This window comes from Salminus brasiliensis, chromosome 8 (genome assembly GCF_030463535.1).
Source record: "Salminus brasiliensis chromosome 8, fSalBra1.hap2, whole genome shotgun sequence".
Taxonomy (NCBI): domain Eukaryota; kingdom Metazoa; phylum Chordata; class Actinopteri; order Characiformes; family Bryconidae; genus Salminus; species Salminus brasiliensis.
This window is the reverse complement of record NC_132885.1, coordinates 19883419-19908171: the sequence shown is the minus strand read 5'-3', so window position 1 is coordinate 19908171 and position 24753 is coordinate 19883419. Positions and strand designations below refer to the sequence as shown.

Below are 24753 nucleotides of genomic sequence, written 5' to 3'. Positions count from 1 at the left end.
GTTTCACTGGCCCAGTAGCAGGAGGGTCTAATCTGGCAGCAGAATTTTCAAGAAGTGCAGGCCTCCCCTCAAGTTTGGGAGCTTGTCAGGAAGGTTGTGTGCGTGGCCACAGATAAGACGGAAAACTCCTGAATCACTAAATCACTGAAGCAGCCAGATTTGAACAAGACTATGAGATGATGCTCCAGGTAAGTTATAAATGTCCTAAGTGAATCTGGCACTGGAATCCAAAAGTCCCTGCTTGTGCATACACTACACACTATATATGCTGTATGCTATGTCCAAATGTTTTTGGACACCCTTTCTAAAGAATGCATTCAGTTACTTATAGTTGCAGTGATTTCTGACACAGTTGTGCAAATGCACACACACACAGTGTGTCCATGTCCCTGTATTGCCAATAGAATCTCTGGAGCAGATAAACAGGAACCTGTTGGCACCATGTCTAATGCCAGGCATGGGTTAGAAGTGTATTGATCATTGAGCTGTTGAGCTCAATGCGATTTTTTGGGACGGGGGAGATGGGGAGTTGGGGATGAGGTGGGGTGGTGATCATCCAATATCCTGACCTCATTAAATGCTCATGCTTCTGAATGCAATCAAATTCACACAGCAATGCTCCAAAATCTAGTGGAAAGTCTTCTCTGGACAGTAGAGACAGTTATTGCATCAAAAGCAGGATAAATGATGAGGTGTCCCAATACTTTTGTCCATATAATGTATGACTTTTTGCAGCTGTTTAGCAAAAAATGTTAAAGGCCATTCCCTAATCCCTGCAGATTGGTATCGTAAGGAATTTTAGTCCCCATTTGTTCCGTCCTCACCAGTGGTCATGGCAAAGGTGCAGTGTGAGCCCACCCTTGAATGCTAAAATGAGAAACGAGACACCCCACAGTCTCATGGCCAATGCATACATGCACAGTTGAGGATTGCAGGGCCACAAGTGTGGCAATAGGGACAGGTCTAACTGCTTGTTTGAATACAGATTTGAATGTGTCTTCGTGCAAGTGGCCCACCATTTCCCCACTGAGGTAATCCCCAGCGCCATCCCTGACTTTTTATTAGCTTAATGAAGTTGATTAGACGAGCTGCTGGGGGTGAAGGGATTGAGTGAACACAAGTGTTGACTTTGGCAGCAGACTTACACAGAAATCATTGCAACCTGATGCAATTCCCCATTCAGTCATGAAATAAATGGCGGATGAAGCTGCTTACTCAGGTCGCTTTCTAGTTAACAACAGCAAGAAATAAAGGCAATGTACCACGGCCTTAAACCTTATACCTTATATTTATGTGTAACGTCTTAAAAACGTTGCTGCAGATAAGTGTGTTCCAATTGAAGCTGACACTTTTTGTTCACCTCTGTTCACCTCTAGTCACTTGGTTGACAAAGAGATGACGCACATCTTATTTGAAACCAGAGGATATCAAAAACGATTGAAACAGGTCCTATGTCTGAATGGCGTCTGGTGACTTGGCTGGTTAAATACTGTGTTCTGATTGGCTAATGGAGTGCTGTGCTCTGATTGGCTTTTAATCTGACTACCTAATAGATTGCCTTAAACTGAAAGTAGCTGATGTGATGTCTTGGTGTTCATGTTGCTTTCATAAGTTTCAGAAGTTTATTCAACACGCTTTCCAATAGATGTGCAATGCCTGATGATGATGTTCCTGCAACTTCCTGGGAAGTGATTGAAACCATTGTTCTCTCCTCTTCTATCTAACTGAACATTTTCAGTGCCTGAAAAATGTCCAAATGCCCTATGTAGTCCACTTCACAGGAAACTACTAAGGCAATTGGAACACTCCTCCTTTTTTCTTTTTTGTTTTAATAAAGAGGACTGGAGCCTGTGGCCTATTTCTGAGCTTAGTAGTTTTACTGACAAACATAGATAAACAGGCACCTGTTGGCAACATGTCTAATGCCAGGCATGGGCCAGAAGGGTATTGACCATTGAGCTGTGGAGCAGTGCAACTGTGTTCTCTGGAATGATGGTGCTCCATGCGATACTTTTGGGACGGGGGAGATGGGGAGTTGGGGGTGAGGTGGGGTCCTCACCTCCATCCTGACCTCACTAAATGCTCTTGCTGCTGAATGCAAACATCAAACATCTTACTTGCTTACTCTGACAGTCAGTGCCACTGCAGAGAGAGCTAGTGAGCAGCAGCTTTATCAGAGTAAAAATCCTCCACCAACACTCCACGCTGCAGTATTAATGTTCACTCAGCAGATGGCATCAGTTTGCCCCCCCCCCCCCCCCCCCACCTCACTTACACACAAGAAAATGGCTTTTGCTTACAGATGAGAAAATGCTTAACTATTGGTTTCTGTCTTTTCACCTGTAGAGATCACGTTAGGATTAAGATGAGATTTGGATTCAGATGTATTGATGACTGGATTGTTTTAGTAGTATAGTGGCAGTACTAACAGACTAACACTGTGGGCCTGGATACAAAAACAACAGTTGGAAGGGCAATGCTGCCACCCAGTGCTTCAATCCTGTCACTCCAAATGTAACTGAAGTTTGCAGGTTGAGTTTTCTCTCACATATTTACTAATGCTGGACAATCAGAACAGTACAAATACAGTAAGATGTTCGTCTTGAAGATACTTCCAGACTGGTGTACTGAATGAAGGTAGGAGCATCACTCAGAAAGACAGGCCAAAGAACTATGAGAAACGCAGGGTTGGACACTGAGGTTAAAAGCACACACTCAGTGATCCTCATGCTTGTGCATTTGTGCTGTATGTAAGATAACACAGAAGATCATCTGCACTCGTACTGTTTTTCCATCCATTATTCATTCATTTATTTTTATTAGCTTTCTGTGTATACTGCAGAACAGCCTATAGCTTTAACAAGTAACCAACGTTTTCTCTTCACTGAACTACAATAGAAATGAAAATGGAATAGCTTTATCCTTTGTTAACTATCACCCATAACCAGCTACAGTTCAGCCTGTTTACGTCAAGCCATAAATCAGGTAACACCTCAAATAAAGCAGAACCTAAAAGAGCCTGAAACAAATCCATCCATTCATGCCCATAATGTGCCTACAAAACACTGGTTTCATTTTCTGAGGTTCGCTTTAGAGTACATTAGAGCTATTTCTGTGGCCCAGGGATGCAATCATACCTATACTCATTCAGTCTAATAAAGGGAAAAGTGATTATAATAAAGTGTTCTTGATTCTAAAATGGCCAGATGACTGAAGCATGAGGAAAGTAAGGAGATGTCAGAAACATTTCACCCACACTTTCTGTGCCTTAGAGCTTTATGACTGTTCTGTTATTGATTCGTAAAATTGCTTGAAAATGGGCAGCAGATTCTTTTTGCGTCTCATGTGCAATGCAGTTACTCTATTAGATTCTGTTGGTTGTGTTCTTATATTGTGTACACTGTAATACATTTCTCATAAAGGTATTTGGATAAAATATTTGTACAGTATATTTGTACATTGTCTATTTTGACTTGCATTGTCTCGGTTTTTGTATGATATATGATATGTATGATATATATATATATATATACACACATTTCTTTACTTTAATTTGTACAAAAACTACCATTTCAATGAGACAATGCAAAAAACATAATAACAAGATAAAAAATTTTACATCAGTTCAACCTCTTCTGCCCTTCTTAAGACTGTATTCTTAGTTTTCTATTAAATATACTCTGATAACCATGAAATATGAGAATGGAAAAAATAACTGAATTTTTAAAGCTAATCAGGTGGGGAAAAAGAAACAAACAAACAACTTACTGATATATTGGTAATAAACAGAAAGTATGCACGTCTATATTCTGTCATTATTTCCTAAGTTTGGTCAAGGTCATGACTACATGAAAAAAAAAACAAGCTGATGAGCAGCCACTGTTACTCCACCAATCACATTTCTTTACAGCTCATTTAAACATAATATTAATATGTCCGTGGAAGAAAATTATTATCATATCAATAATCATCCCTTTGAATATTTTAGGCATATGCAGATATTTGTTTTGTTCATTTTCTAACAAAATATAATGCATTTTAATGCACATTCACTTCGTATCTGCTTAGTTATACTGGAAAAATATAAAATGTGGCATATGTACACATGTGGCACGGTTATGGCACATTTAATGCTATAATTTTTTCCATGTCTGTCAGCCAAGAACAGACAGCCGAGGCCACCAAAAATTAGACAGTTAGGGACTAGAAAAATGTAGCCTGGTCTGATGAGCCTGTATATCAGCTGAGGCACACAGATGGTTGGGTCAGTCTATGGCACCAACAGCTTGAATTCAAGGCTCCAGCCTGTCTTGGTGTAATGGCTGGTGGAGTGGTGTAATGTTGTAGGGAATGGGTTCTTGGCACAGTTTAGGCCTGTTAATACCAATCATTGTTTGAATGCCACTGCCTATTTGAGGGTTTTTGCTGACATTGTGCATCACTATGCCACAAAGTAAAAGTTAACTAAAAGTCTCATGAATATGGTCTCATGAATATGATAATGAGTTCAGTGTTCTTGAGTGGCTTTCCCAGTCACTAGATTTGAATCCCTGGCTTAAAGAATTGAAGTGGTTTTGCAAGCAAAGGGAGGCCCAACCCAGTATTAGCCTTGTGTAGAGCTCATCTTTCTCAGCCAGGTACTTGAAGTAAAAAAAAAATCAAGAGGCTTGCCTTTCAGAAAAAAAAACTCAAACTGTAACAAAATGTAAGTAAATGATGACTGGTGGGATTTAATGCATTTAAATAAATCATATGTTATTAAGTGCATTATCAAGTTCATTGTTACATTATCTCTGAGGCTATGTTTGTTTCAGATCAGCACTTTCTTTTAAATGTCACACACATCTACATGCAACCCCCCCCCCAAAAAAAAAAAAAAAATATATATATATATATATATATATATACAGTCATGCCCAAAAGTATTCATACCCCTGTCAAAGTTTGACTTAAATTTACTTTTATTTAACCAGAAATTATATTTTTGCCTGGAAATGACACAGGCATCTCCCAGGAGATAACACGATGATGTACAAGAGGCATCATTGTGGGAAAAAATATTTCTCAGCTTTTATACACATTTGAACAAAAAGTGGCATGTCCAAAATTATTCATACCCTTCTCAATAATTAATAGAAAAGCCTTTATTGGCTATTACAGCAATCAAACGCTTCCTGTAATTGCTGACCAGCTTTTTGCATGTCTCCACTGGTATTTTTGCCCATTCATCTTTAGTGATGAGCTCCAACTCTTTGAGGTTCGAGGGTCTCCTTGCCATCACCCTGATCTTTAGCTCCCTCCACAGATTCTCAATTGGATTCAAGTCAGGACTCTGGCTGGGCCACTGCAAAACATTAATGTTTTTGTCTGCTAACCATTTCTTCACCACTTTGGCTGTGTTTTGGGTCGTTGTCGTGCTGAAATGTCCACCGGTTCCCAAGGCCAAGTTTCTCTGCAGACTGCCTGATGTTGTTGTTGAGAATCTTGATGTATTGCTCTTTTTTCATGGTGCCATTTACTGCGATCAAGTTCCCTGGTCCATTGGCTGAAAAACACCCCCAAAACATTAGGTTCCCACCACCATGTTTGACAGTGGGGGATGGTGTTCTTAGGGTTGAAGGCTTCTCCTTTTTTACGCCAAATGGTGCACACATCATTGTGGCCAAACAATAAAATTTTTGTTTCATCTGACCATAAAACAGAACACCAGAAGTCTTCTTCTTTGTCCAGATGAGCATTTGCAAAGGTCAAGCGGGCTTTTGTGTGCCTTTTCTGGAGAAGTGGTGTCCTCCTTGGCCTGCGTCCGTGGAACCCAGCAGTGTGCAGTGTCCGTTGAACTGTCTGCCTTGAGATGTCGCCACCAGCAGAGTCCAGATTCACCAGGATGGCCTTGGTGGTGATCCTTGGATTTTTCTTCACCTCTCTCACTATTCTCCTGGCCAGCACAGGTGTCACTTTTGGCTTCCGACCACATCTTCTGAGATTTTCCACAGTGCGGAACTTCTTGTATTTTTTAATAATACTTTGCACTGTAGCCACTGGAACTTGAAAACATTTTGATATGGCTTTATAGCCCTTTCCTGACTTGTGAGCGGCCACAATGCACAGCCGCAGGTCCTTAGTGAGCTCCTTTGTCTTAGCTGCTGTTTTTCTCCTGTTGAGTTGATTAAAACAGCTGTTCCCAATGAATCAGGGTAATTAGGATGCTTTAAAACAGCTTGGACTATTTGGAATGGTATAGAACTTTGGATTTTCCCATATACTGTGACAGTTTTCAAAGGGTATGAATAATTTTGGACATGCCACTTTTTGTTCAAATGTGTATAAAAGCTGAGAAATACTTTTTCCCACAATGATGCCTCTTGTACATCATCGTGTTATCTCCTGGGAGATGCCTGTGTCGTTTCAAGGCAAAAATATAACTTCTGGTTAAATAAAAGTAAATTTAAGTCAAACTTTGCCAGGGGTATGAATACTTTCGGGCATGACTGTATATATATATATATATATATACTGTAGTTGTCCAGAGCATGTGCAAAGGTGTCTAATTTCATTCCTTTTTCCTGTGGAATTTTTAATCTTGGTAGGTGTGATATTTATGACCCTGAAGACCAACTCTAGCTTCATAAAAACAGTCAGCTTTTTTACAGCCTTGTAAATACACACTATTCTATCTATTTAAAATGGGAGTGAGGTGTTCTTTTTCATCTCACACTGATGACCAGGGTATTAACACCCTGGTGGAAAATCAAGTGGTTGATGTGGGTGTGAAAAGAAACAAGCAGTGTTAGCCATTAGACTAACAGCAGTGAAAACGAGACTGCAGCCTAGTGCTCTTCACACACACAGTGAGTTATGTGTGCCTCATACACTCAGGCTTGTAACTGTGAATTCAGGCCGGGTTACACGTCCAGTAAAGTCCACCTGGATGTGTTCCTCTGCCACTCCTGCTGGGACTAGCTTCCAAAAACACTGTCAGGAGGACTACAATTTAAAGACTGTGTTCCACAATGCATAAAACACCATTTTCATGACTATCCTTACAAGGTAATTATTGGTTTTTGGGCACACACACAAGAGAGATCAATGCTATGACCAACGATCTGAGAAACACAAATGAGTTTCTGCTGTACATCAGCTGTTATTCTGTTCACATTTTCTATCTAAAGTTAGAAATCTCTAACATATCTAAAGTTGCTAGAAATGAAGTTTACAGCATTCCGGGCCATTTACATGCATCTTATCGTACCTTATCCAGAGTGATTTACATTTAAATTACATAACAAATTTTGTCCAAGGCCATGGTGGAAAATCCAACCGCAGTCTGCCATGAAATATGCAGTGTTGTTACCTGCTAACAGAGAGGTTAACTCTTTAAAATGCTTTCTTCAGTTATCATAATCATAAATAGATAAAGAAAATGTCTGTATTTTCATTCTCATCGGAAGGTCAACTAAAAAAAAAACTGAACTTAAAAGTTCAGAAGATAAATTATAAGTAGCAGAATGATATAATCATATAAATGATTTTTCTGATTTTCTACAGGAAAATAAGCAACCACATCTGCTACAGGAAACAAAGCTGCAAAATTTATAGGGGAAATTCCGGTTATTCATCACTGAAACATAATAGTGGCTCAGCAGACTAAGAGGCTGACACTACGGCCAGAGGATCGAGAGTCAGAATCCTGGGTCATGCTGCCCCGCCATCAGTGGCCAGATCCTGAGAGAGCACACATGGCCACTCTCTCTTTGGGTGGGAAGATGGCGCACTGTCCCCTCATCACTGCCATTGTGATGCTGACAGGTGTCTTTTGGTTGATATATCAAAACTGGGGATCCTGCGCTTTCCGCCGAGTGTGTAGCCTGCCTAAGCAAAGCTGTATAGGTGGCAGCTGGGAAAACGGTGGTGGTTGACTTAGCATTTGTCGCAGTACGCATGTGCTTGTACTCTTCCTCCTAATGCCTAGTCAGCGGGTTTTAATTGGCTCAGCTACAATTGGGGATAAAATATGAGGGGCATATTTTGTAGATAAACAATAATAGTGTAAAATCAGAGTGCAAAGTTTAGAAATTGGTTAAAGAAAATAAAACAAAAGTAAAAAAAAAAAAAAAAATTTAATAGATAAATGCCTGCTTATGGTTATCATTGTATCAGCTTTTACTCGTTACCTGACCTGTGCTAAATTGTGAAGCGCTCATGAATTTGTCACAGCTCCCATCGCTGCTTCATGCCTATTAGACTTTCCTGAAATGTGGTCATTCCCTGGCGGCCTGCTGTGCGAGTGAGAGTTTTCAGAGGCAGAAGCCCTCGCCTGGCTCCCTGACTTGATCAGGCTCCCATGAAAAGTCTTTGCGGTGGTCCCATGCTGTGGTGACAGCTCTGACATGGCCCTCCCTACTGAACCCTCACACAAACCTACACCACCACTGCTGAACACACTCCCCAGCGAGCTGCAGTACAGAGAAAGCTGTAGAAAAGCCCATATATCAGAACATGCCTGGCCTCCATGTACCTGAAGGGAAAAATCAATCTCAATTCTAAATAAATCCATTTTACGACACTGTTTATAACACTGACGGGTTTCAGCCTTGACTCCACCACTGGAGCCTGAGGTGTGCGTAAATCCAATGCATTTTCTGCCGTATATTATGCCTCTATATATATGTATATTTCAATGAAAAATTAGAAACTCACACGCAGACAGCAGATTAACGACAATTTCATTATTAAAAGAACACCACAAACACATCACATTCATGCCTATAAAAACATGATGAACACCTCGCAACATCTCATTAATGAAGAACAAACGATAGGGAGTCTGAGGTGGCATTTTCCAGCTTGTTTTGGCTCATGTGATCTGCATTCATGATCAGTCAATGGTTAGAATGGCTCTCTCCCTCTTTTTTCTCTTTCTCTTCTTCTCCTCAAAACAATCTGTGGCATCAGCGAAGAACATCACGTCTTCTTTACTTTCAATCTCCCGCTGCAAGAACTGAAGCCCAGCGCTGTTGAAGCCCAGCACATCCTGAGAAAGATGAGCAGAGGGACGAGAGCTGAAAGATAAGCAGAATATATTGGCAACAGCAGAGTTTGACAGGTGTAACGCAACTTACCCTGATCTCGCGCACTTTGGAGATGGTGTTGGTCCTCAATTCATCAATGACTGACAGCAGCATCTGATTACTGGTGATCCGACCAAAGTGGATCCTTCAAAAAAAAACAAACAACAAATCTGAGGGAAAGCCTTATTTTTATCCATCAGTTCTTGGACACGAACACCATCCAATGCCTTTGGGATGAGTTGGAGTGGCATTTATCACTCCAGAGTGTGCTGTTTTACAGCCCCACAGCTCAATGCTGGGTGCTTTATACCTTCAAACTGATGCCTGGCATTGGGGATGGTGACCTTAAGCATGTGCTGCTGTGATGCTTTCTGAGGAGATCATACAAGATATCTGAAAGCAATGGGTACACCTCAACAGAATTCAGCATAGGTGAGAGATCATAAATACCTGAGTAAGAAGAAGAGGCAGCGGCAGACCAGCTCTACCTCCAGACCCTGCTGTACGTAGCTGTTGAATAGTAAGAGCAGGTCGGGGATATAGGGGAAGGGCAGCACCAGCAGAGAAACCTCTAACTCACTGAAAGCAGAGAAACACACTGAGAAATCAATTATACATTTACTACCTAATCACATCAACTTTGTTAATTTCTGCAATGCAGTACTGATTTCTCATTCCATCACTATTCCTAAAGGAGTTTTCTCAGTGTATACAGTAAGTAATTTATCAAAAGTGCTGTACATATTTAATCCTAATTCAATATTAAAATATATAAAAGCACTGAAATTACACACATTCAAGCAGATAAGAAAGCAAACATTAAAAATAGGTTTTCAATTATGTCTTTTTTTTTTCTTTCTTCAAAACAGAGAGGGCAGAACTAATGTCTAATGGTAGGCTGTTCCAGAGTCTCGGCACTGCAACAGCAAAGGCTTAATTATCCTTAAGCTTAAGCAGATACTGTGGGGCTGGGGAACAGGAGAGAGGTTTTAGTAACTCAGTAAAGCAAATAGAAGAACTTTGAACTTATCCTTGTAACAAATAGTAAGCCAGTGGAGGAGGGGAAAATCAGAGTAATATGGTCTTGTTTCTTGTGCCTGTGAACAGATATTGCACTTTCTAATGATGCTACCCAAAGGCAACGTATATAATGAAGAGTGTTGGTCCAAATATCGACCCTTGAGGTAGCCCATTCAAAATGGTAGACCTACAACTTCCAACACTCTATGGTAAAGACAGGACCTAAGCCAGTTAAGCCATGTTTTAAAAATTAATAGTTAGTTAAGCTGTTAATAAAATCAGTTTGGTTTAGTCTGTCTGTATACACATGTGAGCACATGTGAGAGGGTTGCTAGATTCCAGTCTTAATAACTGCACAAATCTAGCAAACGTCTTAACTTGGAGGACTTGATATTTATTTATTTATTTTTAAACCACAGCCACACCACCACCTCGTCCAGTAGCTCTAGGATAGCTTTATATATATATATATATATATTTTATTTATTTATTTTTTTTTTTTTTTATTTTTTTTTTATTATTTATTTATTTTATTTTTTTTAAGGCTCTGAGCAAAAGCAGAGATCACATGTACGGCAGACAGCACAGTCATTCCTGAAGCAGCTGGATGAGAGCATGTTTCCCCTACCTGGATCGGACCTTCTTCATGACATCTAACACATAGCGAGAGGGCTGTGGGTCACCAAATAAAAAGGGGTTACTAAACTGCAGTGCGAGAACATAGTATACATTTAACAGTAACTGTGCATGTCTCTGCTTTCAGTATAAGCAGCCAGTTCTTCAGTAATGTGGCATTACAGAAAAAAAATTAAGTACATTTATTTACTAAAGGAATTCAAGGGCCCAAATTATGTATCATATATAACACAATTACCCTCATTATAGTGAAGGAGACTGAAGTGATATGTAAAGTGTTCAAGTACATACATGAAACACCTTTATACCCAAAACTAAGCTGGAAATATGAATTCCCTGTTATTCTGAAAAATGAAAGATAGACCTATGAGGTACTTACCGAGATATTACCATAGGCCACAAGAATTGGGTTGGTCTTCGGAGGCGGTAACTGCAAAACAAAGACACATAAATAACCAAATTTGTAAGACAGCATCACGTTGCAAAGTAACTGCAGAGCACATGGTTAACTGTTGTCCTATATGTGCTACGTGTATATTGGTATACAAACTATATATACACACATATCTATCTATCAATATATATCTATCTATCAATATATATATATATATATATATATATATATATATATATATATATATATATATATATATATATATATATATATATATATATACACACACACATACATACACACATTTTATTTTATTTTTAGTATTCGGGTATGAAGAAAGTTTCACACCTCCTTCCCTGCTGCCTCACAGGCAGCCCTGTGCTCCTCCAGCGTCTTGCTCTCCTCTCTGTAGAGCTCCAGGGCCTCCATTATACGCTCTGCCTGTACCAAAATACAGAAGACACAGTAAGTTTCAGCCATCTTTCCCCAGTCACCACAAACTTGCCTTTTCCCTTTAATGCTGGGAAACTCACCGCTTTGACAGTCTCTATAGTCTTCTTCCCTGCTGGCTCTGCCTCTCCTTTGGCCTCTCCAGGGACCTGGAAACATAGGGTGAAAATGAGCATGACACTAGCTGATATTGCGGACTCATAAGAAAAAGACAAATGAGCGATAGAAGATGATCAAGGCCAGCACTTACCACAGGCTCCTCTCCTTTGGCCAAAGATTCTTCAAATTCTGCTTCTCTTTCCTGAAAGATTTTTTGATATTCCATAATTAATGTGAATTAATTGAGATGTAACTGATTAACCATATATGCAAAACAACTAACAAAAACACACTGCTATAGATCAGCATTACCCTCAGAGCTTGACTTCACTCAGTGTGAAAACAAAGCTAATTGATAACAGGATTCATAGCTTATTCTTGTTTCAGCACCTGCCTATCAACATCTACACTACATGGACAAAAGAATTGGGACACCAACACGTTGCAACCTACAGGAGCTTCTTTGACGTTCCACTCTAAATCCATTGGCATTCTTATACTCCATAAGAATGCCAATGGATTTAGAGTGGAACGTCAAAGAAGCTCCTGTAGGACCCTCCCTTTGCAGCTCTAACAGCAGGTTTACAGCTCTGCAATTATTGGGTCAGCAGAACGTTGGAGACTCTTATGCACTTCTCAGCACTGCTTGAATTAGGAAAGTTCCTTAGAATGACCAATTCTAACCTTAGAATGACCAAAAAAGGGGAAATGGGACTTAATGAAACACCTGAATTCAATGACTAAAAGGTGTTTTACAAATGTCTTGTGAGTCAAAGGTCTTTCCACTATGCTACAGATGTAAAAGACAGCAAAGTGAAAACTGCTACTGAATGTTTACTCTGAAAATTACTGAAATGATGTGTGCAGAAAACAGTGTTTAACTACATAAGCCAATATTCTGCCTGGTTTAGAGGTCCGCAGTTACACCAGCACCTTTTTCCCCCCAGCCACTCACCATCTCTTTCTCCTCCTCCAGAATGATAGGCTCCCTGCTCCTCTCCCAAAGCCTGAGGGACTTATCGTGAGAGGAGGAGACAACATAGTCTCCACTGGGACTGATAGCCAGGCACCAAACTTCACCCTTGTGACCCTGAGGAAGAATGTCCCAAAGTCAGAATGTTCAGAACTGAGGTGAGGCTTCTGGACAGCAATGTTGCAAGATGCAAGATGTATCATCATATACTTGTATCATCTCTTAAAGAAAAGGGGGGGGGGACTTCTGCATGCATAATGCAATCAACATTAGCCACCTAACACAGGCTTAGCCTTTGAGGTCAATAATAACCATTTCCACCCTTCGACCCCATAATTATTTAGTGCATGGGAATATGCATATGGAGAATGGTCCACTTTGTTATATGAGGTCACCTCTAGAGTCTGGATGTGCTCGAACTTGTCAGCGTCCCACTGTTTGATCTTTTTGTCCTTCCCCGCTGTGAAGAACAGATGAGTTTTGGGAACAAACTGAAGGAACATGACACTGGAAAGAGAGAGGGAGAAAAGGGGACAGAAAAGACAAAGGAAAGAGCAGATGAGACATATTGACCACCTGGGATGACATCATCGGGATGACATCATCAGAATGACTGCTCACCAGTACCGGACATGAGAAACAACCGACTTAAAGCAGACTCTGGAAAGGAAATCATCACATTTAAGTCATGATGACACTGATAAAATCATGTTCTTTCCTCCATGTTGTAACTTTGGTCTTTTGGGTTCTGTGCAGATTAAAACACTGACTTGACTTCATACTACGATTTCTGTTTAATATCAAAATGTTCAGAACAATCTCAGCTTTCTCTATAATGAGACCATATGACCTAGAGTGACCTGATACTCTGACTCTAAACCTTAAAAACTGACGTCAGATTTGAGAAATTCTTGTGAAAGCATACCTTTACTCATGTGGACAAATTGTTTTGGTGCTTGAAATGGGTTTACCAGAATCTTACTTGTGGCATTGATTAATAAAATGTATAAAAATAATAGAAACAAAGAGAGACAGAGGAGTTTCTAAAAGGTTGGAATCTACAGATTCAGGAAAAGCATATTTTTGTGCTGCATTAATGTAGAGATATTAATAGAAGCATTGGGAAACCTAGAATTTGATGTGTCGACGCGTTTTTAGACTCCAGAGGGTTTATAGAACACTGCATCAAAACATTGAGATACATCATATCTAACTAATCAAAACCCACTCCAGTACCGTCATATTATGCTCCACATACCTCCCAGCTATAAGCTAGTTACATTTTTCTTAGAACTAGAAAAATTAGAACACACACTTTACAGCTGCTGCACAGAGGTACACTGGATTTTGTCCCTCTGCATTTCACATCTGTGGCAGACAGAGCGTTGGGCACTCAGTTTGCCCAAGTGAACTTTAAAACCGTGTCCTTCACCCACTTTATGTTCAGGGAAACGAACCCACAACCTTCCAGTCCCAAGCAAATTCCTCTAACCTTTAGGCCTTGGCTGTCCCCTTCTTCATTCACATTTAGTTTAGAAATACTGTGACCGTATCAAACCATGAGTCCAGTTTTGTGAATTGAGCCAAACAGTGGGATTAGTGTATCGTTACACCCCAACCATAGAGCATCAGGTACCTGTCATCATGTGCAAACATTGAACGGTGGCAGTCACCGAAGTCCAAACCCCACACTTTCACGTTTCTGTCTGCTGATCCAGTGGCTATTAGCGCACTATCCTAAAACACAAACATTAAAAATCAGCTTATGGGGAACATAATCAATCAACAGCTGAACACTGAGGTTAGACGGGACATGAAAACTCACATGGGAAATGTCCAGACACAGCACGGGCAGTTTGTGTCCATACAGAGACAGGTAAAACTAGAGAAAGGGAGAGACACAAATAAAACGATGGCCACTACACTTTTTACTACAGTATTTATCAGTCTTGTCCACGACCACTGTATGCTGTGCAGCGTACCTTCAACGTATCTGTGTAGAATATCTTCACAGTGCAGTCCAGCAGAGACACGGCAAGCAGTCTCTGATCAGGACTGTAGCGCACACACAGCACATCCTCGTCCAACTGCAGCATGCGAGTGTGCTTCACTGTGAGTCTCCTACAGCAACAAACAGAAGGAGTGTGTTATTTATTATATTACTTGTATACAATAGTTAATCTCGTTAAATCAGCGTCTCTTACCATACAGAAGCACTGTGTAGTTCTATAATTACAGGCTGTAGTCCATCTGTTCCTCTGCATACTTTGCTAGCCTTCTTTTACCCTGTTATTCAATGCTCAGGAGTCCACAGGACCATCACAGAGCAGCTATTATTTTGGTGGTGGGTCATTCTCAGTTAGTGTGGGAGTGGATCAGACAGCAGTGCTGCTGAAGTTTTTAAAAATAGTGTCCACTCACTGTCCACTCTATTAGACACTCCGACCTAGTTGGTTCTCCTTGCAGATGCAAAGTCAGTGACAGAAGCACATCTGTTGCTGCACAGTTTTGTTGGTCATTCTCTAGTCCTTCATTAGTGGTCACAGGATGTTGCCCACAATCCAGTGGTGATGCTGAGGTGTTAAAAGACTCCAGAAGCTCAAACTGCTGTGTCTGATCCACTCGTACCAGCGCAACACACCTCACTAACACACCACCACCAGGGTTAGTGTCACTGCACTGCTGAGAATGACCCACCACCCAAATAATAGCAGCTCTGTGGTGGTCCTGACCATTGAAGAACAGGGTGAGAGGAGGAAAACATTGTATGCACAGAAACAGATCTACAGGTCTACAGTCTGTAATTTCAGAACTACATAGCCCTCCTTTATGAAAAGAAGTACTGATATAATGGGCCTAATATTCTGATTCTGATTCTACAGTTATGCTCAAAAGTTTACATACCCCGGCAGAATTTAGGCTTTCTTGGCCTTTTTTTCAGAGAATATGAATGATAACACAAAAACCTTTTTTCCACTCATGGTTAGTGAGTGAAGCTATTTATTGTCAAATGACTGTGTTTTCTCTTTTTAAATCATAATGACAACCAAAAACATCCAAATGACCCTGATCAAAAGTTCACATACCCCAGTTCTTAATACCGTGTATTGTCCACTTTAACATCAATGACAGCTTGAAGTCTTTTGTGGTAGTTGTGGATGAGGCTCTTTATTTTCTCAGATGGTAAAGCTGCCGGGGTATGTAAACCTTTGAGCACAACTATAACTGTGTATTTCTGATGGCAGTATCTTAGACTAAGGCCACTGTTGTTAACAGAAAGTGATCTGAAGAATCTGTGCCGTTGTTAAAAACACAGGTAAGATATGTTTAAATCAATTAAACTGTACGGCTGGAACTACTGTAGCACAAAATGCTGTCATACAGCCAGCAGGGAGAGAGTGAAAGAAAAAGCACAATGGCCAGCAATCATAGTCTGCCTCACTTGTTTGGTCCGGATTCTTTGTCCTTAATCAGCTCAAAGTCCCAGAACTTCACAGTCTTGTCTGCTCCTCCAGTTACGATACCCCTCTGAACACAAACACAAACATTTTTAGTTTATGAATCAGGTTTGCCCTGACTGCATTAGGTTTTTCAGAGAATAAAAGTGAGTGTGAACTTCTACAGTACCTGATCAGGAGAAAGGCACATGGACCACAGCGCTCCATCATGTGCTTCTCTAGTCTCCAGCAGATTTCCTGATGCCAGGTCAAAAATCTGAATCTTTCCACTCTGTGAAAGGACAGAAGGACCAGATCAGAACTTTTAACCTTAACCTTACTCCTCATTTATTTGAAGTGCTAATCCTCATCCTCCCTGAAGTTTTGATCATAGCGGTTTGTGCAAACGATTAAAATGTTTCAGTGATCGGAAGCGGAAACAACAATTAACTGAATTAGAAGCCTTTATAAAAAAAAAAAAAGTTTACCTTTATTTATTTATTTCATGAACTACATTTTGGACCATGTCTTTTACTAGAGTAAACAGGTAAATAATACTTCAACTTCTACCAAAGTATTTTGTAACCAGTATATTTAGGCTTCTAATGAAGAATGGGTGTACTTGTAGACTTCTGACACCCCTAATTGGTATGTGAAATATTCTGTTGTCCAGAGCGACTCGAAGTTTAATAGTTAATAAAATCCGACCTCTGTAGCATTACAGGAGGGCAGTAGTTACCCATTTAACACTGTGATCCATGCCAGAGCACCCCACAACTTAGCCACAACAGGACAAGCCCATTTAAGATTTACAGAAGGACACTGTGATATACCTTTGTTCCCAAGATAATCTGTCGGTCTCCAGGCACAAACAGAGAGCAGAGAGCATACTCGCAGGCCATGGTGCGAATCACCTGCAGAGTGGACCTGGGAAAAAGAAGACTTCCTTTTTACAACATTTTGCTGTAAAACTACAGAAAAACAGTAGGACTTTCTGAGCAAATTACAAGTACATGCATAAGAATGTTCGCAGTTAATTCCATCAAACTGGCTTTTTGCAAAAGTTTTCACCTCTGATTTCACCCATTTGATAAATGTTGTACCAATGAATTCTGTGATGTCCCCATAAACTGAAGCTGAAAAGTGAAGCATTTCTTTTAAATATATACATGAGCCATTTAGTGTGCTAGTGTGACCCCGCAATCCACTGACACCCTGTCCAGGAAGTATTCCTGCCCTGCCCAAAATGAGTCTGGGTAGGTTCTGGACCCACTGTAAGTAGTGGGAACGAATATTCATGCACATCATGCTACTGTTTTAACCACAATTAGGGTCACACCCACCTGTTCCACACTTTGACAGTGTCCCCAGAGGCAGACAGGACAGCAATGTTATCTGAGCTGAAGGCCAGAGTTCTAGCGTCCGTGCGGTGACCCCCGAGTGTGAGCCGGCTGGTCTTGGTTCCAGTAGGGTTCTTCTCTGTGGTTTTCACAGTGTAAGTCTCTACTGTATTATTCTGCAGCAACAGGGCAACTTTCAGCTCTCCAGTAGGAAAGTGAATGCAGTCCACAGACCTGAAAAGAGCCCAGATACAAATACTCCTCCATCAAAGCTGTACAGAAGTGCAGGATTACAGCATTTATTCAATATTCAATTGCACCCACCTGATCTTGGAAGAAGCTTTTATATTGGTCAGCTTTTCAATCTCATCGGTCAACTTTCTTTCCACTACTGGATCTGCTGCTTCACCACCCCCTTCTTGAGACCTGGACCAGACGTGCCACAATAATGAGCAACAAAACAAGCACAGGTTTTGATGCATGATGATTTTGTGATGTTTAATTCACAGTCCAAATACCAGCCACATACCTTGCCTTCTTTTTGGCTTTCTTCAGCTTTCTCTCCATTTTCTTCTTAATATCCTCTTCCGGAAGGACAGTGAATATCTCCAGATTAGCATCTAGGCCCTACAGGGATAAATTACTTGTTGAAGCAAAAATACAGAAGATACTTAACAGTAAATGTTTCTCGTTTTTTATTCCGAAAAGAAATAGAAAATACATACATGACATGCAAAGACTTTAGCTTTGGGATCAGCGGTCAAGGACACAACCCTGTCTCTGGCTTCTCTTAGAACAGAACCAGCTTTCCTACAGCTGAGGATTCTCTGGAGAAAGATCAAATGTGCTTTATTGAACATTATTTGAACACAATCCCATTTCACACAAGAATATAGCAATACTTTCGCAGGGAAACATATGAACATTTATATGGGTTGACAGTCAGGAGACAGCACTATCATGTATAAGAGTGGAAGCACCTCTTCTGGGTCTTCATTAGGACCCTCATCTGCACTGTTGTCATCATCATCAAGAAGACTTTTCCCTTTTTTCTCTCGTGGCTCCCCAACATCTTTACTCTGAAAAAAGACTCATATTAATATTATGTCAACATTCCATTTATGAACCACTGGCTAGGTCTTCCTAGTTCACAAGAAGCTACCAACACCTTCTATCTCCAGGTCACATGAACACTCACACAGACACACATGATGGAGGGAGAGCCATCTAACCTAACCATTGAGAATGAGGTCTATCGTGCTCTCTGGAACTCCCAACCACAGATGTCTGTGGCATCGCGAGGGATTGAAATGGCTCTTTCATAATAGGGACAGCTCCTAGATGGCCGTGCCACTCAGAGGCCCCTACAGGATCACATCTGACATACTCTACACTATATGGACAAACGTATTGGGACACATGCACCTAGTCTTTATGACATCCCATTCTAAATCCAAAGTCATTAATATGGAGTTGCCCCACCCTTTGCAGCTTTGGAGGTTTGGAGCTCTGCAGTTATCCAGTAAACGTTGGTGGTTATGTGCCTGGCTGTGTTACTGGGGTTCCAATACGCTTTTATTTTTCAACAATACCATCCACAATTGATGGTGGAAGATCTAGGAGGTAAGAAATATCACCAATTGACTTGCTGCAACAGTGGCAGCACTGCCATTACAGCACCACCCTGAAATTCAGGGAGCTCTTCAGAACCACACATTCTTTCACGAATGTGTGTAAAGGCAGACTGCATGGTTATGTGCTTGATTTTACACACCTGTGACCATTGTACTTAATGAAATAACCCAAATTCAGTGATCAAGAGGTGTGCCACAATACTTTTCCCATGTAGCGTAAATGTATACAGCCTGAAGGATATTTCCTTACCTCCTGCAGGTAGTCGATGTCCCAGGCTCTGAGCTCGCTGTCAGCTGAGCCAGTCAGCAGCCTGTTTTCCTGATTCAACAGAACCATTCCCCACACCTAAAGAATGAACAGCAGGTTTATTCATTTCTTCCTACTAGAATAAAATGCCACCAGTAACCCTAAGTAGTAGCAAAATCTTGGCCTAACAACAGCAATAACAAAAGAATGGAGTTTGGGATTTAAAGCGCCTTATTTCTCAGGTGTTATTCACTCATACAAAACACAAATTCATGTTCATAAGTTAAAGAGGAGATTCTAGAGAAGTTGTTGATGTGTGCACACTTTTTCAGACAGAGACAAGACAAATTAAATAAACTGCAGATGTTAACCTGTTCATACAGAAATTTAATCCCACTAAATATGTTTACTAAATTCACTGAAAACACCTAATTCAACTGGATGAGAAACTACAATTACTTTGTGTAATTACATTTGAACAGTATTGAAAAATGGCAGCAATAACTGGATAATATTTGAAAATTCACCAGTAATTATGATGAGAAAGTTGAAATTCCACTATAGTTCACCTGGAATTGACTTGCAACAGACCTAGCATAATATCGAAGAAATAACTGGGAGGGCTTGTGTTTGAACAGAAAACAACAAATGACCAGGAGTCACAGTGAGATCTAGAAAACAGTGGCAACCAGTTCTGTGATTCTTTGGTCTTTTTAGTTTAACCTCATGAGGGAAAATCTCACAGGACAGGTATTTTGTACGAGGGTTCTCTAACTCTGGTTCTGGAGGCTCACTGCCCGGCACTTTTTCCTGTTTCGCCGGCTTTGGAACACCCCCTTTAACTCCATAGAAAGTGCTGCATGTATGAATGATGCACAACTCAAACATTACTGGTAAATGTATCCCAGCCCTGACTGAGGTTTTGTGGTGCTAAAGTCGCACCAAATACACAATCTGAAAACAGCAGCCTGAGGTCTTTGATTTAATATGAGACAGAATATAGTGATCCTGCTCACCTCACTGCGGTGGCCCACCATGGTCTTAAAACAGTGTTGGGTATCCAAGTCCCACCATTTCACAAAACTGTCCTTTGAGCTGGATGGTTGAAAAGAGAGTAACACAAGTCAGACACATACAGAACTAGGGTTTTTTTTATCAGAGCAACAATTCATTCTACACTTTCTACAAAGATCTTGGCTGTGACTTAAATGGATCCCTACTCCCTCATTGGTATTGCACTATACAGCAGGAGAGACTATTTAGTTTACTAAGTAGCGCTAGAAACATGAGTGAATTTGGACACTTCCTCATCATCATGATCATGAGTCAGTTCATCGGCTTCATTTCGTTCCACTGTCTGTTGCTTAGTAATGAGGTTTGCAATGTATTGTAGTCCACACTCGGCTGATGTCTTGAGCTCTGATGTTTGCTATAAACTACATTGTGCATTGTGGAAGACTGTAGTGCCCTCAAGACACATTAAAATTCCACTGCAGTGAAGCATGGCTATTCATTAGTGCCCTAAAACGTAAACAGGGAGCCGTTTTGGTCACAGCCAAAGATGATGAAGTATATGGTGCAGAGTATTTTCATTTTCCAGTCTTTACATCCTTTACATGGACTCTGACTGACCTCGTAACCAGCAGATTTTTGTCCTGCAGGAACAGGGCTTGTGTGATGGCATCTTTGTGCCCTTTCAGTCTGTACAATCCGCACTCATTTATCACATCCCACACAATCACGTCTGTGTCCTATAGAAAGAAAGCATAGTTAGTAATACAGTTCTCATGAGATATAATTCCCACTTCCTTCCTTCCATCATGCTGGAACACTGCCCTGCGACCCAGTTTCCGGAGGAAGGGAATCATGCTCTGCTCCAGTATTTCACAGTACATATTCATGTTCATGTGTCCCTCATTGTAACCAAATGTAACTCCCCAACACCTGCTGCACTCATGCAGCCCCAGACCATGGCATTCCTACCACCATGTTTGACTGTAGGCATGACACACTTATCTTTGTACTGCCGCCACACATGCTTGAGACCATCTGAACCAAACTAATTAATCTTGTTCTCATCAGACCATAGGACATGGTTCCAGTAATCCATGTCCTTTGTTGACATGTCTTCAGAAAACGGTTTGTAGGCTTTCTTGTGTACAGACTTCAGAAGAGTCTTCCTTCTGGGGTGACAGCCATACAGACCAATTTGATGTAGTGTGCGGCGTATGGTCTGAGCACTGGCAGGCTGACGACCCCCCACCTCTTCAATCTCTGCAGCAATGCTGACAGCACTTCTGCGCCTATCTTTCAAAGACAGCATTTGGAAGTGACGCTGAGCACGTGCACTTAGTTTCTATGAGTGGACCCTGCTCTTTTAAAATGCTGGATGATCTTGGCCACTGTGCTGCAGCTCAGTTTCAGGGTGTTGGCAATCTTCTTGTAGCCTTGGCCATCTTCATGTAGCGCAACAATTCGTCTTTTAAGATCCTCTGAGAGTTCTTTGCCATGAGGTGCCATGTTGGAACTTTCAGTGACCAGTATGAGAGCGTGTGAGAGCTGTACTACAAAATTGAACACACCTGCTACCTATGCACACCTGAGACCTAGTAACACTAACTAGTCACATGACATTTTGGAGGGAAAATGATAAGCACAAGCTCAATTTGGACATTTGTAGTGGTGTAGTCTCTTAGGGGTGTACTCACTTTCGTTGCCGGTGGTTTAGACATTAATGGCTGTATATTGAGTTATTTTGAGGAAGAATAAATTTACACCATTATATAAGCTGCACACAGACTACTTTTCATTGTGTCAAAGTGTCATTTTGTCAGTGTTGTCCCATGAAAAGATATACTTAAATATCTGCAGAAATGTGATAAATATACATGAATAAAACTACATTTGTGATCTCTGCAAATAAGTGTTTTCTGTTATGCTAATTAAGATGGGTGCATTTTCTACATTTATATTATATTATAAGCATCAGTATCAGATATGTAGCAGTAGCAGATATGTAGCAGTAGCAGATATGTAGAGTGCCTATAAAAAGTATTTAGCCCCTCGGATGTCATCCTTGTTTATTGCTTTTATAAATGGAATCATAATCAATATGTGAGAATTTCACCCAAGTGCAGTGAATGTGTCTTACATGATTGTAGTAAAGACACCTATCTGGAGGGTCCAGTCACTAGTTATTCAGTATTCCATCATTAAAAATGGAAGACATGGTACATGTGTAAATCTACTTAGAGCAGGCCATGCTCACAAACTGAGTGACTGTGCAAGACAACTAGTGAGGGAGGCCACTAGAAACCCAGGAGTCCTCTGAAGGAGTTGCCTGAAAAACATCCATCGTGAAGGGTGAATACCTTTTATAGGCACTGCACACAGACATTTTTTTAATCAGCCGAGAGTCACCATTTATACCAAGATCCCGTCACATTTTGGGGCACATTTTTTACATGATCATTCGAAGCAGAAAATTCAGACAGTCTTTAAAAAGTTCTTGGTCTTACCCTGGAGCCAGTGACAAGTCGCGCCCCCAGTGCATCATACCGGATGCTTGTGACAGCAGATTTGTGGCCATTGAAGGAGACGTTGTTTTCACCATTTAACAGACTGAAGATGCGCACGCAGCCATCCTCATAACCCACAGCTATGTGAACGCCATCAGGAGAGGGGCAGAGATATGTTGCCTCATGTTTATTACCCTGAAGGATTAGAACCTAACAAACAACAAGTTGAAACTGCAGGTGAGTAAACCAGCTGGCCACTGATGATCAAGCCTACAGTGAACAATAGGGTACATCATCAAAAACATCTCACTGTCTTGAAACCTCACCTTCTCAGCTTTGCGTACATCCCATATGAACACATGCTCACAGGCTCCAACGGCCACGTATCGTCCCTTCTCTCCACCCCTTAGGGTTACAAACACAATGTTGGACTTCTGACTGCCGATCACACCGAAAACGGCAGTGGCGGTGTAGCGCAGGTATTGCTTAGTCAAGCCCATGGCAAGCTGCAGGAAGACTTTCCCAGCCTGTGGAGGAAAAATGGAAAAAAGTTACAAATCTGGTTTACACTGTGTCAAATGTCCAAATGTATCCACATGGCTCCTCTGATGAGTGCATTCAGCTACTTTAAGGTGTAGTGTGAAGAGTAGCTCTCTTTGAACAATGGTGCACGATTCAATACCTCTGGGATGAGCTGGAGTGGAATGTGTGTTCCAGAACTAATCATCCAACATCAGTACCTGACCTCACTAAAGGACCTATGACTAAATGTAATTAAATTCTTACAGCAATGTTTCAACATATACTGTAAAGTCTTTCCAAAAGAGTAGAGGCTAGTGTCCCTATAAGTACAATTACATTCAGAAGAAGCACTGGATGAGCATGTGTCTACAAACTTTTAGACATACAGTCTAAAAGACATCAGGACTAAGATGTTGCTTGACTGTACCTGGGTGAATGCAATCAAATAATTTCAAGCTTCAACATTTAGTGTAAAGCTCTTCCAGAAGAGTAAAGGCTATTGGTGCAGAAAAGGGGAAGCTCCCACTGAACACCCTTGATGTCATTAGAAACTATGGACTATGGATATTCTCTTTAAATCACAGCTAGTTAGCCAGTGAGCAGCACATTAGATTGGGACTGATTCACTAAAGGCTCTGACAATTATACATTTGACCCAATAACTGAACTTGTTTTTATTCCAGAAAGGTCGTTTAAGCAGAAAGATCAATTATCTACAGCGAAAAAACTAGCTACTTCAACTGAAAACTCCCCACACCCCTGTGTAGCACTGCTGTGCTGCAGGACCATGCTACACATGCTAACGTTAGCTAGCCAATATTCATAGGTCAGCGGGGCCCACGTGTGGTTCACGAAAAGCTAATTAAACCATCCAACTACTGAAGTAACTAGTTTCCACAAACTGATGCAATAAAAACTCATTCACGCACCTTTTAAATAGTAAACCGCTGTTTATTTACTGTAGGTTTTCAAGCACGGGACTACCAACAACTTCCATCATCCGGACTGAGCACACATGTGGTATTCAGTAAAGACTAGAGTAATCGATTACTCCAATCAATGTGGATGATTTTAAAACATTTAAACATCGTGCTCCTTCTCAAATTTAAATAATTTTTATTTTTTTCTAAGTTATATACAAATGTGCCTGTGCTAGTATTTATTTATATCGGATTATATTGCTATTCCCTTTTCTTAGTTCCACTACTTTGGTCTTGTCATTCACTTTTGCTGAGCAGCTGAGCGTATGCCGCTTTCATTCCCTAGAATTTGTCACTAAAATGTGATTAACAGTCGATTTAGACAAAAATATAAATCTTTATTTCATTTCACGTCACATGTAAATGATATCAGAAGCACACCGGCCTTTAGAAATCACACATATTTAAACTAACAGACTATGCGTTTTTATTATG

General features: G+C 40.7%; 1 protein-coding gene across 1 annotated transcript; it reads right to left on the bottom strand.

The window, feature by feature from the left end:
* Positions 1-8717: 8717 nt before the first annotated feature.
* Positions 8718-24348, bottom strand: wdr3 (WD repeat domain 3). Its single transcript, XM_072685156.1, has 27 exons — positions 24268-24348; positions 23143-23343; positions 22817-23026; positions 20931-21049; positions 20315-20393; positions 19302-19397; positions 18398-18496; positions 18143-18244; positions 17947-18044; positions 17742-17843; positions 17421-17651; positions 16911-17004; positions 16268-16369; positions 16083-16168; positions 14623-14761; positions 14466-14522; positions 14277-14377; positions 13036-13147; positions 12623-12757; positions 11819-11869; positions 11652-11717; positions 11467-11559; positions 11104-11154; positions 10717-10760; positions 9519-9647; positions 9120-9213; positions 8718-9031 (listed from the first exon to the last, which is right to left on the bottom strand). The coding sequence occupies exons 2-27, from the start codon at positions 23314-23316 to the stop codon at positions 8876-8878; spliced, it is 2820 nt and encodes a 939-aa protein (XP_072541257.1). The 5' UTR covers positions 23317-23343; positions 24268-24348; the 3' UTR covers positions 8718-8875.
* Positions 24349-24753: the final 405 nt, after the last annotated feature.